Below are 17,518 nucleotides of genomic sequence, written 5' to 3'. Positions count from 1 at the left end.
CAGTCAAAATCTGTGCACACCAAGTGCTGGGGGAAACAGCAGGGGAGTGATTAGCAATTTAAGGGCTTTGTATGATACCATAAAATTTGGATGTAAGAAAACCTTCCAAGATACTCTTTAATTCAGAGGGGCTAGTGTTTCCCTCCTACTCTCCCTTAAATGCTTCCATATGTTCTTTTCTATCCTTCATTGTGGAGTAAGCATTTTTCATTGAGGTGTGGAAGAGGCAGAAAAAAAACCCCAAACCTATATATATATCTTTTAGCTGATAAATCAAACTGAACTTTTTTAGTTTAGCCATGTATTGCCAATTGATGGGGTGCAGACACCAATTTAACAAATTACACTTATCTTTTACTCACACATAAACCAGCAGAAGAACAAGCCAAAGGATGAAATAATGCCTTCAGAATCAGTGTTCAAAAATCCCCAGAATTTGGCTGACCTGAAAGGCTTTTAGATGCTATAGATTGACTGGTGGTACAAATGCTAAGTATGTTTCCTTCTAGCATACTCATCCAGCTTTGATTCCAGTGTACCCATTCTTGGTTTTGGTAACTCAGGGTGTAGTCTTCAGCTGCGTTCCTGGAGAACACTGCTCTGTGCTTGGATAATTCTTTCTCTAAAGAAGAGTTTTCTGGTCTTTGAGCCTGGATTTTTCTCCCTTTTACAGTTTCATCCACTGGTGGTTTTGTTCTGTGGTGTACTCACGCTTCATATTCATAAAGTAATATGCAGTATCAGTGTCATATCCATCATTCTATTTAACATTCATTTTTTCTCAGTTATACTTAACTGATTTTTATTTTTTTCCTCATAAATTATGCATCAAACTTTCAGCTTCCTCCGAAGATCCCTTTAGTTTTCTTGCATTTCAGTGATGCCCAGGGTGCCTTTGGTTTCATCCATGCTCAGTGCTCCCGGTTCTCATTAGGGGCAGTGTAAGAGAGGACTATTCCACCCTGTCCAGTAATTTCTCCCCCTTTAGTAAAGCAAATCATATTGCACTTAATTGCTTTTTCTCATATTCCCCAGGCTGCTTTTTTCTCTGCTATGCCAGACTTGCACAGATATCCCATTGCACTGTTTTCTGATAATCACAGAGAGGCTGCCCCTTTTAGTGAACCCTTCTCTCCCCCATTCCAGCCAACTTACTGAGCCATTTCTCTATATTGCCTGAGACACTTTTCTTTCTCCTTAGCTACGCTTCACTGTCTTGCTGAAGACACTGCACAAAGAGCACCTGAAGAAACAAAACATATGGGTCTTTTTTCCATGTAACCTACATATTACCAGCATATTTTTCTGATGAGCTGAGAACAGGGCAGATGAAGCCAGAAATACCTTGCTTAGCAAAATTATTGTGTTGGATTGATTTAATGCAGTGCTGGATCAGGCTACATGCTGCTCCCTGACTGTGAGATAAACCTTTATGTGAGGTTCTTAATGATGGTGTGGAGTTTTGTTTGGACTTTTTCCCCACTTAAGATAATAAACTTGCAGTTGTGTGCTTTTCCTGGCTGTAACACAGGCTTGCTGTTTGATGTTTTTAATATCACAAGTATCATAGTGTCAGTCAGGGTTGGAAGGAACCACAAGGATCATCTAGTTCCAACCCCCCTGCCATGGGCAGGGACACCCTACACTAGATCAGGCTGGACAGAGCCTTGACCAGCCTGGTCTTAAACACCTCCTGAGAGGTTTGTTTCATTGTCTGTGACACAGTAATGGGGGAAAATACAGTCCAGCTTCAATAGTGTTGTGCAGTTTTACGCTTGAAGGGACAGATGCCTGCATCTGAAATGCTGTTACAACTGTTTCAGCACTGCAAATTTGTATTGTCATAAATGGTGAAAATTTTCCTGCCCTGGCTAGTGCCCTGCAGAGTTCCGAAAAGGCAAAGTATAAATTATAAGAGACTGAATTTGGAAAGCATACAGGGGAAATGAAATGGAGACCTTCCAAGAAACATCACCAACGATCCAAAAAGGTCATGATCTGAGTAAGAATATTGGCAACATTTATCTGGGAGCCCCACTCTCCCTGGTGCCATATGTCACAAAATCTGTGTGTACTGTCAGTGCACAAAACAGCTGGGACTGCAGTCTTGAGGGGTGGGAGGTGTGAATAAATGGTAAATACAAGGGTCTGTGATACTCTTTCACCTGTGTTGCAGAATCAGTGAATTATGGAGTATCTGGGTAAAACCTTCCAGTTCTGTATTATTGTGACCTGATTCCTGTTTCTACCTTTGTGTTTGTTTGTTTTTAACCAGTATTTCTGTGTGAAGGCCTTTGTGCTCTGATTTGGGAAGATACTAAAACACTCCGAGAAATCTCTGATCATTTCAAGGGAGCGGTGTGTGGGTTTTGGAGATGGTGGTATCTACAGAGAATCTTCATGGATTCTAATGCTGGCATCAGTGGAAGAAGAGTGGTGGGAATGGGTTGGCTATGGATGGTCTGCTTCTTTCACTTAGTCACCTCACTAGAAGGTAAGAACAGATTTTATATAATGCAACAACTTAATTAACATGTCTTTAGAGGTAAAACAAAGTGTGCTTTCCAATATGCACAGAACATGTCTTCTCTGTTTCATGCTTGATCGTTACCTCATGAGCTGTATGAAGGTATTAATATTGTTTCACAAACCCTCTGATTGAAGCACTCTTAATGAACTACCTGCTGATGAACTAGTACTAGCTATCTCAGAAGTCATACCTGCAAAGAAATAAGTGTTTGCCCAGGAATAGGCTCCTTGTGTATGCTCTGAGTGTATTTAAATCTTGTGTTCCTGTTCTCGCACCATGTTTGTTTTGTGAAACAGTCTGGCAGTGTTTATGCTCTTCTACAAGGCAGCATCCAGTGGCCTGAAATCAGGATTGATTGTTTGTTTGTTTCTGCCATCTGAACAGCTTGCCTTATAAAATAGATGCAGGGACAATGCTTTGATTTAACAAGAAGCAGCAGTTTTGTGCTCACTCAGCTGAAGAGGGAGAGAGCAGTGAAGACAGGATAGAGAAAAGGTAGATAGGGGGAAAGATCAAAAAAATAGAATAAAGAGCCAAGAATCAGAGGGTGATTTGAGCAGGAAATAAGAGTTATGTGAGAGAGACTTTGAGAAAGGCAGGGCTATTGTAAACAATCCTGTTGTTGGTTCCAAGAAATATCCTTTTAGCTACATGTCCTCGGTGAACTGCGTTGCTTTGTGATTAATGTTTCTCTTGCATATGTGAAAGTCTCTGAAAAGGGAGAGGAGATGGAGAAAGAATCAAAGAATGGCAAGGAAGAAAGACAAAGAATAGGGTGAGATCTAAGAAAAAGAGGATGGAGATTGAGAGGAAAAAAAAAACCTGTCTCTTTGTTTATTTTTTCTTTCTTACTAATAAGGAAGGTAAAAGCTTGTTCAGCATCTGCATGGAAATGGAATGGAACAGAGCTCAGAGAGGAAATAATTGGCCTAAGATTATAATATGAATTCAGAAATCTCTGCAACTCTGTTAACTGCTGATTTAAAAATAGTTTACAAAGTACTATGTTTATTGCTTAGTGTAACTAAGGTAAAACTTAACTGAGATAGAAGAGAGAGGGGAAATGTCCACTCTCTGTAAAATTGTAAGTAACTCAGTGGTGCCTGTAGGAAATTTTTGGAATTCAGTGATCACTTCTGTAAGTTTGTAGAGATGAGAGGATTTAGAAGACACTGTGTGACACAGCTTCTCAGGACACATAGCTAAATTGCCTGGATTAAAACAGGACAGTAAAATTCTGCCTGTGTAGATGAAACAGTAAAGGCGCCTGGAGGCTGAATTTCAGCTCTCAATTCAGAGTGAGATTAGTCATCACCTTGCACGGTAACTGTACCACATGTTATCCATAAGGAAGGAAAAAAGCCCATGGCCATTTTATTTCCTTATTACTGTATATAATAGAACCTTGAAATTCAGGTTTCAGATTTAAGATGAAAAATACACAGAATATAAAGTTTGGCCTTCAGTTTTTGTATGGCTTCTTAAAAGTTTTAAATGATGACTAGAATACATCCCTCCAGCCTCTAATTGAAGAGGATTAACAGTGGGAAGATCAAGGAAATTTTTCTTCCAAGTGTTTCTCAGGTGTTTGAATTAGATTTGTTTTAATTTTTTTAATAAGTGTTATACTTCATGGAACTCAGTAAATATGTGTCCTGTTGACTCTAACTGCATATGAATACAGAAGTAATACAGAAACATTAATTGCAGGAGTGACTTCACAAATGTAGAGTTATCCAAGGGGTGTGTGGGGGGAATCATAGTATCAGTCAGGGTTGGAAGGGACCACAAGGATCATCCAGTTCCAACCCCCCTGCCATGGGCAGAGACATCCAACACTAGACCAGGCTGGACAGAGCCTCGACCAGCCTGGTCTTAAAAACTTCCAGGGACAGCTCCCCAAGCACCTCCCTGGACAACCCATTCCAGGGCTTCACCACTCTCATGGTGAAGAACTTCCTCCTCACATGCAGCCTGAATCTCCCCACCTCCAGCTTCATTCCATTCCCCCTAGTCCTATCACTACCTGACATCCTGAAAAGTCCCTTTTTGTAGGCCCCCTTCAGATATTGGAAGGCCACAATTAGGTCACCTCGGAGCCTTCTTTTCTCCAGACTGAACAGCCCCAACTCCTTCAGTCTGTCCTCACAGGAGAGGTGCTCCAGCCCTCTGGTCATCCTCGTGGCCCTTCTCTGGACACGTTCCAGCACCTCCAGATCCCTCTTGTAATAGGGGCTCCAGAACTGGATGCAGTACTCCAGGTGGGATCTCACCAGAGCTGAATAGAAGGCAAGCTCATTTGTCTCATATAAGTTAGTTTTGTGTGTATTCTCATATTAGAATGCCTATTTTATAAGTCTGTAGCTTTGTTTTTTTCATGCTAGGTCACAGCAGAACTGTAAAAAAAGACATTAAAATGTCCCTTTTTTAAAATCTACAGTGTAAAACTAGCAGCAATCTTTGTGTTGAGTAGCTATGAACAAGTGAGATGTTGTTGTTTTTGTTTGGCCTTTTACTTGTTTCATCTACTGGTTCCTGAATAACAGAATGCTTGTTACAGTTGTGTGTGTTACTAACCCCTGATACATTATTCACTTCACCACAACAGCTGTTCAGTCTTGTAGGAAGTTCTAGTGTATTTAAGGCTCCCCAGAGGTTTTTCCACTGTGTTGTGCCTCCAAGTGATAGCCCCCATGTATAAATATATTTATTCACTTGTGTGATAAAAGGCTCCCCTCCCCACATTCCAAGAAGCACGAAGAAACAATGAAAGGCAAGGGAACCCACACAACCAAATAGCAAAATAAGCACCCTGACCCATCTTCTCCCTGGGCCGAGTGTGATTGGCTCACTGAGTGGGAATGGAACCCATTCGGACAAGTCAACAGAAGTACTCCCTGGAACATCTTGCAGACTTGGGGAGGGTGTGAGGCGTTACTGCCAACAGGAGCATGTCACTGATGCTGCGATGTAGGCAAGGTCATTTGGGACTTCTGCAAGAGTTACTCTGGGTTGTTTAGGGGAAGAATCACAGCTGGGGAAAGGGGAGGGGTCAAGGTAGTTTTGAGAAGGATCATGTGTCAGAAAACAGTGAGATAAGGGGCCAGTCATGTGTAAAGACACTTGTCAGGCCTAGACCTGCACTGGAGTACCACAACCTTTCCTATCTTCTTATTTTTTTATTTTTTTTCCCTCCACTGGTTCCCTGGGAAAGGGGGCTTTATTTTCTATGTGTGTATAGATGTAGATGTTTAAGTACCAGTAGCTGGAGTTGAATCACTGGTCACAGGACCCCTTTGAGACACTTGTTTGTGAGTGTGTGTGTCTGTGGATGAGACAGATGGAAGAGCTGTCTTCTGAGGGACCTGGGAAGCCCATGTCAGCTCTTGGTGAGATTCTACATTTTCTGTGTATCTCTGTGCAACTGAAGACAAGACAGTCTGAGAGCCAGCTCCTGGGTAGGCTGGGTATCAAAGCCCGGTTACTAAAGGCATCCATCCTGTATGTGCCTGTGCATGTGTTTGTATGTGTAAGAGAGGTTCTGTGGAGCAGGGCAGCACTATAGCAACTGAACTGTGGGCCTTGGATGCTCACATTTCCAAGGGCCAGTAGCCTAGCAAAGCAAGAATCCAGGGCCAGGTACTGGATTCTTACTCTCCTAGGCTGCTGGCACTTGCTCTTCAGATTACATGCCTAAAACCAGTCAGGAGAGGATCCACAGTGTGGCTCTGTGTGTGTGAGGGGATGTGTCAGTGAATGATGATCAGTCTGAACGCTAGGAACAGAAGTGGGGCTGCAAGTTTCAGGTGCTTACCTGTGCAGGTGCCAGCAAATGGGCAGACAGAGGTTAAGCTACTGGAGACTGAATGCTTAAGAACAGTTATTGCAGGGATCTATAATATATATAAATGCATATATATTTCCCACTGACAGACCTTCATCCTAACCAGCCAGAGAGGGGAGCAGGATGAGGCCATTGGTGGTGCTGTTTCTGTTTGCGTGACTGGTGAGTGTTTCTGTCTGTGTTGATCTTCATGACTGGCCATTTGTATATGTGCAGGGCCTAAATGTGTTTGTGTGTGTGCCAGTTGGGAATAGTTACACAACCTCACTACTGGTTGGACTTGGGGACATGGAGCTGCAGCAGCCTTGCTCATGTGAGGTGGCAACCCCAACCATGTTTTTGCACAAGCCCAGAGAATGCTTTGCTTTTTTTATCCTTTTTCTTTCTCCCTTGCAGTCCTCCTAGAGAGCATTTGCAATATTCCTGTTTGTTCATGTTCAAGGCATGACCATACAAGACAGAATAAACCTGGTAACATTTCAGTTCATTTCAAAAAGTCCCTTAAGCCAGAGGTCTGCTTGGGGTGTTCAACTGCATCACAAAACAAACTCCCTGCATGTTATCTTTTACCCTAGTGCCCTTCGCCTCATCTATCAGTGTACATTTGGATATATTCAGAATTCAACTGGACAAAGCCTTGTGCAATTTACTGTAATTTAGCCTGGACTTGAGTGTTGATCAAGATAACCTCTATACATCCTTTCCAGCATGTTTCATTCTGTGATTCTATGGTCTGACCACGCTTAGCACCAGCTTTTCATCCCACAGGTAATGTGTGGAGTTTTTAGCTGTCTTGTCAGGATCAACAGCCTTCTTAGTGGCCGTAGTTTACCTAGCCTTGAGTAGTATAATTCCCATTGCACCACTCCACTCATAAGACCCTGAAGACAAGTGTTCTGCAATCCAGAAAGCAGTTAGGCCAACTTTGCTTTCAGGAAGTTTGTCCAAGCATCAGTCATCCTTGGGTGAATTGTCATCTTGCAGCAGGGGAGCATTTTGCCTGTAACACAAGCACTAAAGCGTTAGCATAGGCTAACCAAAATCTGAAGATCATTAACATACCTATTCTGAACAGCCTGATCTACAATAGCAACTTCCAGCCTGTGCCCTGTTCGTCCTTGATGTTGACATTTTAGTGTAGTGCAGCCCAAGAGATTAGTTTGGTACCTAAGTGGAGGCTGGTAGCAGCTTAAATCCCTGGGAGTTGTTTTCACCTTTTCAGGCCTGCGAGAACAGAGGACACCAAAATGATAGTGTAGTTAATTCTGAATTTTGTTTCACAAAGAATATAGTGAATCATCTTTTGTAGCAGAATGAAATGAGTGTTGTGGTTGGTTTGGGGGTTTGGGTTGCTTGCTTTGTGTGTTGAATTTTTTATTTTGTTTGGTTTAGCAAAGCAGAATGTAGGAGAACCATCATCATTACACTCTGGCAAATAGGAGCTTCTGTCTTGATTAGAATAAAAGTTCTTTCTTTGAAAAATTACCTTGTATATCAAAACCATGTTTGGGACCCCAGTGGCAAAGTATTGGTATGACTGAATGCATCCCCTGTGCTGGGCTGTGCAGCTGAGACAGTAATAGGCATGGGGGCACGCCAAGTGCCTCTGCCAGGACAGCCTAGGGGAAGGCTGTGCTTCCAGGAGGTGCAGGCCTTTCACAGATGTCTTGCCACTCAGAAGAGCCATCTGAGCTGAGCTCTCCTTGAGTACACCAAAATGCTCAGCATTTCCTGAGATGTTAGGTAATTTTAATGAGGTTGTGCATTAGCTCTAACCAGTAGGTCTTTCCAGTTATGGCAAGCCAGCCCAGATATTTTGCAGTGCTTTTGAAGCAGGAAATTGCTTCAGGTCCTCAGGAAGATCTAAGAAATGTATGATCTGCTGTAGGAATGTAAGGAACATAAGTTTGGAGATACTGATGAAGCCTGAGGTCTGCATAAACTTGCTCATGTGTCTGCTTTGGAATAAGTCCAGTCTTTCCTTTCTGCTCATTTATGTGGAGTGAATCCCCAGGAGCACTGATGGAAAGAGTGGAGTAAGCAATCCATCACATAGAAATAGAAACTCTTGAGATCTCTCCTGAATAAAACATAGAATGATTATAAACCTTGGCAAGAGGAGTCATTAATCCTGTTTGTAGATCACCAGAATGATGCCGTTTGGTTTGGGGGTTTTTTTTCCTGTTTGTTTTGTGGCATTCTTTTTTGTTGTGTTTTTTTGTGGCTGTTGTGTTTTGTTGTTGGGGTTTTTTTTTTAGTTAAAATAAGGAAGCAAAAGAGAGTGACATTTCAGAACTTTAGAAAAAGCATATGATTCATAGAGTGTGTATCAACACATGTAAATACCTATTTAATTGAGCCTTTTTCTTCCTGTATGTCCTCACTCTAAATGCACCCAGAAAAGCTCACATGCTTGCACATCAGTAGCTTCCAGGGTGGTCTCAGACCTTGGCATTTACTTCAGGAGAATACTATGTGTGTAGCTCATGCTGTCACAATCAGTTCTGTATTTCTTTGTATCTGAAGAGAGATTAACATCTCCAAGAGCAGTCAAATCTAGTAGCTGTCTCCAGTGGTAGATTCCATAACAATGGAACTGCAGGACTAGTTGTGGCAATAAACTGGGCTTGCCAAGTTCTGCATGTACCCTGAGCAGTACAGTGCAAAAGTCTATATAATACTAATTTTCTAATAAAACTGGGACTTCTTGTCCCAGCTCCAGAACAAAGTGAATTCATTACTGGATCAACTGGTTTGTCATCCTAAACCCCCACAGAAATTTGGTTCCAGAGATGGAAACAAAAGTGTCTTGGCCTGTGCGTCCACATTTATACCTGGAAATACAATGGACAGTCATGGTCCTGAGGAGACTGGTGTGCATGCATGTAACTCATGTCTCTGTCCACCCTTTTCTTTCCTAAAAAGAGAGTGGCCTTATCTTCACTGTTCATTACCATAGCTCTGCTTCATGCTGTCAGTGTGCTTACACTTTGCCAGAGTATTGCCAAAGTATTGCCAAGCGACTTGGTGACTGTGAGTTAGCTTGACTATGTGCCCAGTGCTTCTACCCTTATTTTGGTCCTGCTTCATTTACTAGTGTGAATGTGGCCTGTGATATTTAATCTCAGAATGTTAATGCCTATTCTGGGTGTGTGGAAACCCACTACAAGAAATGTTTTAAGATCTAAATATTATTCTTTGTCAGATAGAAATCCTAACAATTTTCTTAGAAATAGATAAAGTTTTAGCCTGACTTGGAAAAGCACAAAATCTTTTTTTTTTCCTCCCTTAAAAAAATAAATATATATATATATACAGAAATACTTCTGGATACAACTGGAGAGACCTCAGAGATTGGCTGGACCACCCACCCTTCTGATGGGGTAAGCATTTCCCTTTCCTCTTCTTGAGTGCACCTCTACTGAAAAGGCATGCATGCATTAGATGAAGAAAGGGAAACTGGAAGTAATGAGACTGATTGTATGGATTTTGTACATATGAACAATGTGAACACAGATTCCCAGGGGACACTGCTATGTAACTCCCTGAATAGCTTAAAGTTTCCTCTTTTAAAATTCAGGGTGGAAACAATGCTGCCCTTTTTTCTCCTGACACCGAAAACTTTAAACTCCACCATTTCATGATCACTGTGGCCAGAAGAGTTGCTTAACATCACATCTCCCACAAATCATTCTCTATTCACAAATAGCACATATCACAGCAGTATGGCATTCCCAGGTGATGTCTGGGAAGTTAAATTGTTGTGTAAAGACAAGGGCTACCTATCTACAGAGTTCTCCTAACTGCTTATAGAATAACTTACCAGTGTGCCTGACTGGGCACAGGTTCCTTCTTTTCTGTCTCATTACACACATCATCTCTCACACTCAGGGTCTCTCACCTATTCTGTAAAGTTATCTGAGAGGATAGGAAGAAGATTGTTTTACAGCTTCATGCAGTCACCTACTTCCACTTCTCCCTATCTCTCTGCCTTGCACCTTCTTCCTCACACAAAAGAGATCTTGGGCCTGCCCTCATAGTAGCTGTGCTGAGTTGACTGAGCTTCAACTGTGATAAAAATAAGTAGAAGGGATTCCTGCTTTAATGTTTTCTCCAAAGAGCAGTGTCTTATTGCTCTCATTTGTGTTGTGTTATTTTTTTCTCTGGAGATAAGAGATGGGAAATAGGAGGGAATAAAGCATGACTCTGGTTTGAAGATCCTCAAGGCCATATGACAGGTTTGCATGGGTTATGCTTTCTATCACAACAGCTCTTACTTTCAAGCCTTAACAGTTCCTTTTCACGTGGCCATGGTTTGTCCTGCCTAGAGTGCTGTGCACATCATCAACAGATTGAGGTCTTGTCATAGCAACAAGAGGAAAGAAGAAGGCCTGTCCTGTTGTTATTTTTTTTAACCATTTTTTCTTCCTTTCCTCTCCTCTCCCCTGTGTCCCTTATAGTGGGATGAGATAAGCGTCTGGGATGACAAGAAGCGCCTGATCCGAACCTTCCAAGTCTGTAACGTGGCTGAACCGGGTCAGAACAACTGGCTGCGAACCCACTTCATAGAGCGGCGCGGGGCCCACCGAGTCCACGTCCGCCTGCGCTTCTCAGTGAGAGACTGTGCCAGCATGCACACTGTGGCCTCTTCTTGCAAAGAGACTTTCACACTGTACTACCACCAGTCAGAGGCTGATACAGCTACTCAGGATCTACCAGAGTGGCGTGAGGGCCCCTGGACAAAAGTAGACACTATTGCAGCTGATGAAAGCTTTTCCCAGGTGGACAGCACTGGGAAGGTGTTAAAGATGAATGTTAAAGTACGTAGCTTCGGGCCACTCACCAAGCATGGCTTCTACCTGGCTTTCCAGGACTCAGGAGCCTGTATGTCCCTGGTGGCAGTCCAGGTCTTTTTCTACAAGTGCCCAGCTGTGGTGAAAGGATTTGCATCCTTCCCTGAAACTTTTGCTGGAGGGGAGAAGACCTCACTGGTGGAGTCACCAGGGACATGTGTTCCAAATGCTGAAGAGAAGAGCATGACTGGGTCTTCAGGTGTCCGGTTGCACTGCAATGGAGAAGGGGAATGGATAGTGGCCATTGGACAATGCACCTGCAAGGCTGGCTACCAGCCTGTTGATAATGAACAAGCCTGCCAAGGTGAGACCCTTTTGCCCCTACTTTTTAGGCTGCTACTTCTTTGTTGGTTGAAGACACAGATTTAAAGTTGAAATATAGTTTATTCAAGTACGAGGTCAAGTAGGACATTGAGAGTACAAATACTCTGGCTACTGCTAAGTGCAAATGAAATGGACAGTTAATGTTGTCAATATATTACCTAAAAATTCCTATTTTGTGAAGTGATTGAGGTCAGGCAAAGTAACTATTAAAATACCCTTCATAGTGCAAAAGACATACAAAGCAATTAAAATTGGCAAGTGTTTTTTAATTGCCTAAGCTTTGAGAATTGTTGAAATGCAGACACCCTTCTGTCTTACTCATCCTGAAAGCTGTGACCTTGGCACTGCTGAGTGTGTTTTGTCCTGGGTAATGACACCAGGAGCTACAGTTGTGTTTTCTTAGAGCTGTAGGGCGACTGCTGCAGCCCAGTTCCTATCAACAGCAATCAGACAGAATCTGTATCCATGTTGCAATTGTAAATAAACCATGTTGTTTGTGCATCTGACTGCTGAAAGGCAGCCAGACCTGCAGCAAAACATGGCTGTGAGTGTGTCTGCTGTTGGACCTAGAGCAAGCCACTCTAACTGGCATCCCTATTAAGAGTTAAGTGCAGCCACCACTAGCCCTTCTCATCTCTGAGGACTGGCTAGAAAGCAAGGGTATTCATCTCTTACTAAATTTACTCGCCACTTCATGCAGCACTTAGTCAAGAAGAGAGTAATTTTGTGCTCTTCTGAATGTCTTCCTATGTCCCAACTCAGTTCTGAATCGTATCCAAGTACAAAAAGTCAGTGTCACCTATATCACATTCCCTAAAATCACTGCTGGGTGGTACATAAGGCTCTGTTGAAGTTTCTAAGTGCCTCTTTTGGTCTTTCCCCCCTTGCTGTATTTGGGTTGCCCTTGAAGTATTTCCTCTCTGCCCTTACTGTCCAAGTGAGTGTTTCAGTGCCTATTTGTCCATTAACTTATTTGATTCTTGGTCTGTACTATCCCCATTTTCATTTTATCCACCCTCCTTCCCCTCCTATTCCATTATGCAGTATTTTTCTCTGCTGTTGTTGATGTTTGACAGAAACTGTTCCACTAGCCTCGTAGGTGGAACTTGTCTCCAGGGAGCAGTCAGTCCAACATGGAAAACACAAGGGCAAATGTTGCAGTGGGGAGCTGAGAAAAAGTGGGTTAGTGGCTCTGAGACATGCTGTGCCTAGCTGAACTGTTGTGACATTCTGACACTGCCAAGGATGGAGAATGACTGAGACAAGCTGAGAGAGAAGCACGTGTGCACTCTGAACTCTGCCTTCTCCTTTCATAATAACCTTGACTTAATGGGAAGTAGCAGCTTGCTTTGCCCCCTGAGGTGCTAGCTCTGCAACTCTGTCCTTGCATTGGATATTGTGAAACAATGAGAGAAATCAGTGTTTTCTTGGAAAGTGTTGGTGCCTGGGGAACAATAAACTTGTCCACAGCAAGTGACACTGACGACATCATTTGCTGTAGGAGGGGAATGCAAAGTATGTGAAAATCAAAAAATCTCCTGTGAAAAAAGGATCCTTCAGAAACAAATGGGAGATGGATTCTGCCTGCTTGTGGAAAGACAGTCCTGGAATCATTATAACTGCTGCAATAAAAGGAAATGGCTTTTGCCTATTTAGATTGCAGGGGGATTCTTTTTTTTTTCACTTGACCTTTGGTATGCTATTTATACAGCCACTAGGCTGAGGCAATGCCAGGAAAAGCTCCATGACATGGGAACAATTACTGTTGCCATTTGTGGGCTAAAGTCCTGAGTATAGTGAGCTATCATAGCATAGGCAATTTTGGAAAGTGGTTAAGGTGCTCAAGAATGTAAGCAGCTTCCTGACTGGATGCAGTGGCAGAGGTCAGGGTTCAGATGGAAGCAGAAAGTGTGTTACAGCTGCAGTCCCTACCCATGGAGGCCATACATGGAGGCTACATGGAGGCCAGTGTCTACTATAGTCAATCCAGACATCCTGGGCAGAACTGTAAGTGTAAAGTGACTCTGAACAAGAGGACACAGTCTCAGGCTGCACCAGGGGAGGTTCAGGCTGGAGGTCAGGAGGAAGTTTTACACAGAGAGAGTGACTGCCCATTGGAATGGGCTGCCCAGGGAGGTGGTGGAGTCACCATCACTGGAGGTGTTCAGGAGGAGACTTGACAGGGTGCTTGGTTGCATGGTTTAGTTGGTTGGGTGGTGTTGGATGATAGGTTGGACACGATGATCTTGAAGGTCTCTTCCAACCTGGTTTATTCTATTCTGTTCTATTCTATGAATTTTAGGTCAGAGTCTTTTCATCTCTCTATTTTTTTTTGGTAACAATTTTTCATTAGGAAGTTGGGGGAGGTGTGAATCACATTTAATCACTGCAGATGAGATTCGCTTGGAGCCTGCTGTATGATTTAATTTTCTCTTTTGCTGTTGGAAGTTGAAATACCCAGAAGCAGAATGAGAGTTTCAAAGCTTGAGCCTTTCTCTGTATGTGCCAGGTCTCCTGAAAATACCACTGTGAAATTACACATTTACATAGTCAGTAATTTTTGTTGGTGTACCTGGAAAAGGCTTCCAGAATGAAGTGTTCCCTCATCCTCCCAGGGATCCAGGTGAGTCTGAGCTGCCTGCCCTTTCTTGGTCCTCCTTCTTGCCCTTCTGGAAGACTGGACTGACATTTGCTTTTCTCTAGCCTTCAGGCACCTCTCAGTCCCCATCATCATTCAAAGATTTTTTTCAAGAGTGACCTCAGGATGACATTAACCATCGTTCTCATGGGTGCATCCTGTCAGGGCCTGTGGAATTATGTAGGTCCAGTTTGCCTAAATATTCTCATCTGATCTTCTCTCAGGAAGATCTTTCTTGCCCCATACTCTTCCACAGTCTCGGGGACCTGGAGTTTCTAAAGGCCAGTCTTGCTAGTAAAGACTGATGTGAAGAAGACATTTAATGTCTCAACCTTTTCTATGTCCTGTATCAGATCTCCTGCAGCACCCAGCAGTGGGCCCACATTTTCTCTGGTCTCCCTTATTAACTTCTGTACTTGGAGAAGCCTTTCTTGCTTTAGACCTCCATTGTCAGATGTGATTCCAGGTAGGCTTTGGCTTTCCTAGCCATGTTCCTGCATGCTTGGAAAATGCCTCTGTCTTCCTTCCACGAACAGAGGAAGAGCTGGCACCTACTGGAATGCAATCTGGATGACAGAGAGAATGGATACCAAGGGTCTCTAAAATGTTTGTGCTCCCTGGGTCTTTAGAGTGAGCCAGATTGCTCATTGGCTTCCACTGACTGAATCCACAGATTTAGCTGCCTATCTGCTTGGACTATGGACTGAGTGTCACATGCTAGAGTTGCTCATGATCTACTGAGGATGGCATTTGGATGTTCTCTGCACAAATGGCATTCACTATGTACTAGTCTACTCTCTTGATTTTTGGTTGGTTTTTTTTTTTTCAGGGATCCTTCTTATCTCCCTCTTCTTCTTATCTCCTTTTTCCCTGTGATTTGTTGAAATTTCAGGGTTGGATTTTTTCACAGCAAAACTAATAAGCCCTCGCGGTTGGTGTTTCTTTTTAACTTGAATAGTCCTGTAAAAATGATACATCTTAATAGAGACTCACTCACTGGTGGTACCTCTCTTTCATCTCTTTCTTTTGGTTACAGAGGAGAGGAGCACAATAGCCAGAATGGAAAGAATTTGACCTCTTTTCCCAAAAGGGAGGGAGCAGTGCGAGGACAGAGGAATATTACTGACATTTTGTTTGGTGGTGAAACAACTGCAGAGGATTTTTTGTCCTGTTTATTCATCTCTAGTGGAGTGCTTCTAAATGAACCTATGTGGCTGCTTTACATCCTGCTTATGTTAAACACAGGACAAGGGAGTATTGAACCTGGAGACATAGGGAAGGGGGGATAGGTCTATGTTAAGTTTGATACTTTGCTGTCAGCGGCAACTGGTTCACAAAGTGCATTCTTAAATGTACATAGGGGTCTTGTTGTGGTTTGGTTTGTTGTCTACTCTGCTTGTATTGGGAGTTTTTCTCAGAACCCTGCTGCTTCAGTTGGTGGAAGCATTCTTCTTACTTAAAACCTGTAATTTACTTTAAAGTCTTCAGTCTTCATGTTGGCAATTCTTCACTGATTTTTACAGTTCTGAGATAACATTCAAGAATAGATTCTACTGGAACAAATAAGAGATAGCAAGAAGCCACAGCATTAATGAAACCTTTCATGGCCTTCTAAGCAGTAGATTTGCTCTGTCTTTGTAAACTGGCTTTTTTAAAAGAGAGGGCAGTGCCACTGGCATGCATAAACCCTACAGCATTCCACTTTTGCTTAATCCCTTTGTCTAAATCATCAACAATGTGCCATCCCTGCAGACCTCATTCTTACATCCCCTGTCTCGACAGCAAGTTGCTGGTAGACTTAAAAGCACTGTGGAAAAGGGTTTGTTTATTTTTAACACAACCTTGTTTATGTTCAAAGGAATTTTATTTACTAAATACCAGACAAATTTCTCAAGTCAGTTTTGTCTAGCTTTCCATATGATTTGCAGCAGGGCTAGAGGTTAATCTACCTGAATACTCTTAGCCCTACCCTTGTAGGGTAAATGTGGCTTTGCACTCTAAAGGTGAAGTCTGTGTCCTCCACAGATCTCCTTTTAGCATCACAGCCTGCAGGCTTTGTCATTACCTGTTCATTTTCGCTATTGTAACTAGCAGCAAGCAAGGTCATTGTCCCAGGCTCCCAGTACCAAATAGGAAGAAAACAAGCTGTTCGTTGGGGTCTGCCTTGACAAGTAGAATGAACGTGCCCTTAGTTCTAAGCCTTGACAAAAGCTTGAGATGCAAAGAGGGGTTTGATGCAAGAAAAAGTGAATGAGACAAATGAATTGTAAGAAAATAAAGACATCTGTATTCAGTTCAGCCTTCTCAAATTTGAAATAAAAAAGTCCTTGAAAGTGGTAAATTTTGGTTGAATGACTCTGCAGTGCGTTGGATGAGAACTTCCCATTCATAATCCTCCTAGTTTGAGTGCAGCAGCATTTGCCAAGAAATGTGAAAATTATATTCTACATCTGTGGCTGTTGTATATCCCTGGATGGGATGTATGGAAGGCACATAATTCACAAAGAGGGCAAAATCTTTCTCTATTGTCCATAGGAGCAGATCTTTCCATGTGAGAATCATTTCATTTGTCTCTTGAATAAAGGCCTGAAGGCAATGGCAGTTTGCTCTTGCTGTCATCCATCATATGCAAAATTAGAATCTCTTCCTCCCCCTTCTTTTCTACATGGCAACGTATCACACACTAAATGTTGTCATTTTCTGAGTGCTGAGAACTGGTGTTCTGTATACTGGCTATCATTCAGAGTTATTGAAGTCCCTTTCATGGTCTGTCCTGTTTCAGGACTTGCCACTCTTTGTAGAATACACGTGGAGGTTACTCTGCAGCAAAGATGACTCCTGACAGATAGGATGAAGCAATATCTGTGGAGTTCTACCAGCTTTACACCTAGTTGTGTTATTGGATGTTATGCCTGGACTGTGGCTGTAACTTTTTCAGCTTTCTTAAGTCCCTTTAGTCCCACAGTATACATCAAAAATTCCACCATGGACTTTGAAAACCCAAAACAAAGGCAACTGAATATGAGAGGAAGATGAGACAAGCAAGCTATTCTGTTTTTCTGAAGTCATATGATAAGAAAGGTGCAGCAATAGCCACTCTGCAGCTATATGGATTAGAAATATTTCCAAATAATTGTCATCAGAGGTGAAAGTATGAAAGTACAGTAAGTAATATGCAGATAAGCTAGCTAATTCTGCAGCTTCTGGTGTGATCTTCCTTTTTGGAACATCCATTAGATATCCTAACTTCATATTAACACCTGTGTACAATAATCTTACACATTTTTCGTTTTTTTTAATACAACTTTTTCTTTCCACAATCCTTTAAG

The 17,518-nt window shown here is 42.4% G+C and overlaps 1 protein-coding gene across 1 annotated transcript in view; it reads left to right on the top strand.

Moving 5' to 3' along the window:
* EPHB6 (EPH receptor B6) overlaps positions 1–17,518 on the top strand; it is a 50,109-nt gene that overhangs the window by 7,937 nt on the left and 24,654 nt on the right. The window contains exons 2-4 of the mRNA XM_068142109.1: positions 2,276–2,494; positions 9,693–9,757; positions 10,835–11,531. Coding sequence (XP_067998210.1) covers positions 2,401–2,494; positions 9,693–9,757; positions 10,835–11,531 — 856 coding nt within the window. The 5' untranslated portion in view covers positions 2,276–2,400. The remainder of the gene's footprint in view (positions 1–2,275; positions 2,495–9,692; positions 9,758–10,834; positions 11,532–17,518) is intronic.

The sequence above is a fragment of the Melanerpes formicivorus genome, unplaced genomic scaffold, assembly GCF_026170545.1.
Source record: "Melanerpes formicivorus ecotype bairdi unplaced genomic scaffold, bMelFor1.0.p_v2 SCAF_8, whole genome shotgun sequence".
NCBI lineage: Eukaryota > Metazoa > Chordata > Aves > Piciformes > Picidae > Melanerpes > Melanerpes formicivorus.
This window is presented reverse-complemented; position numbering and strand designations above follow the sequence as displayed.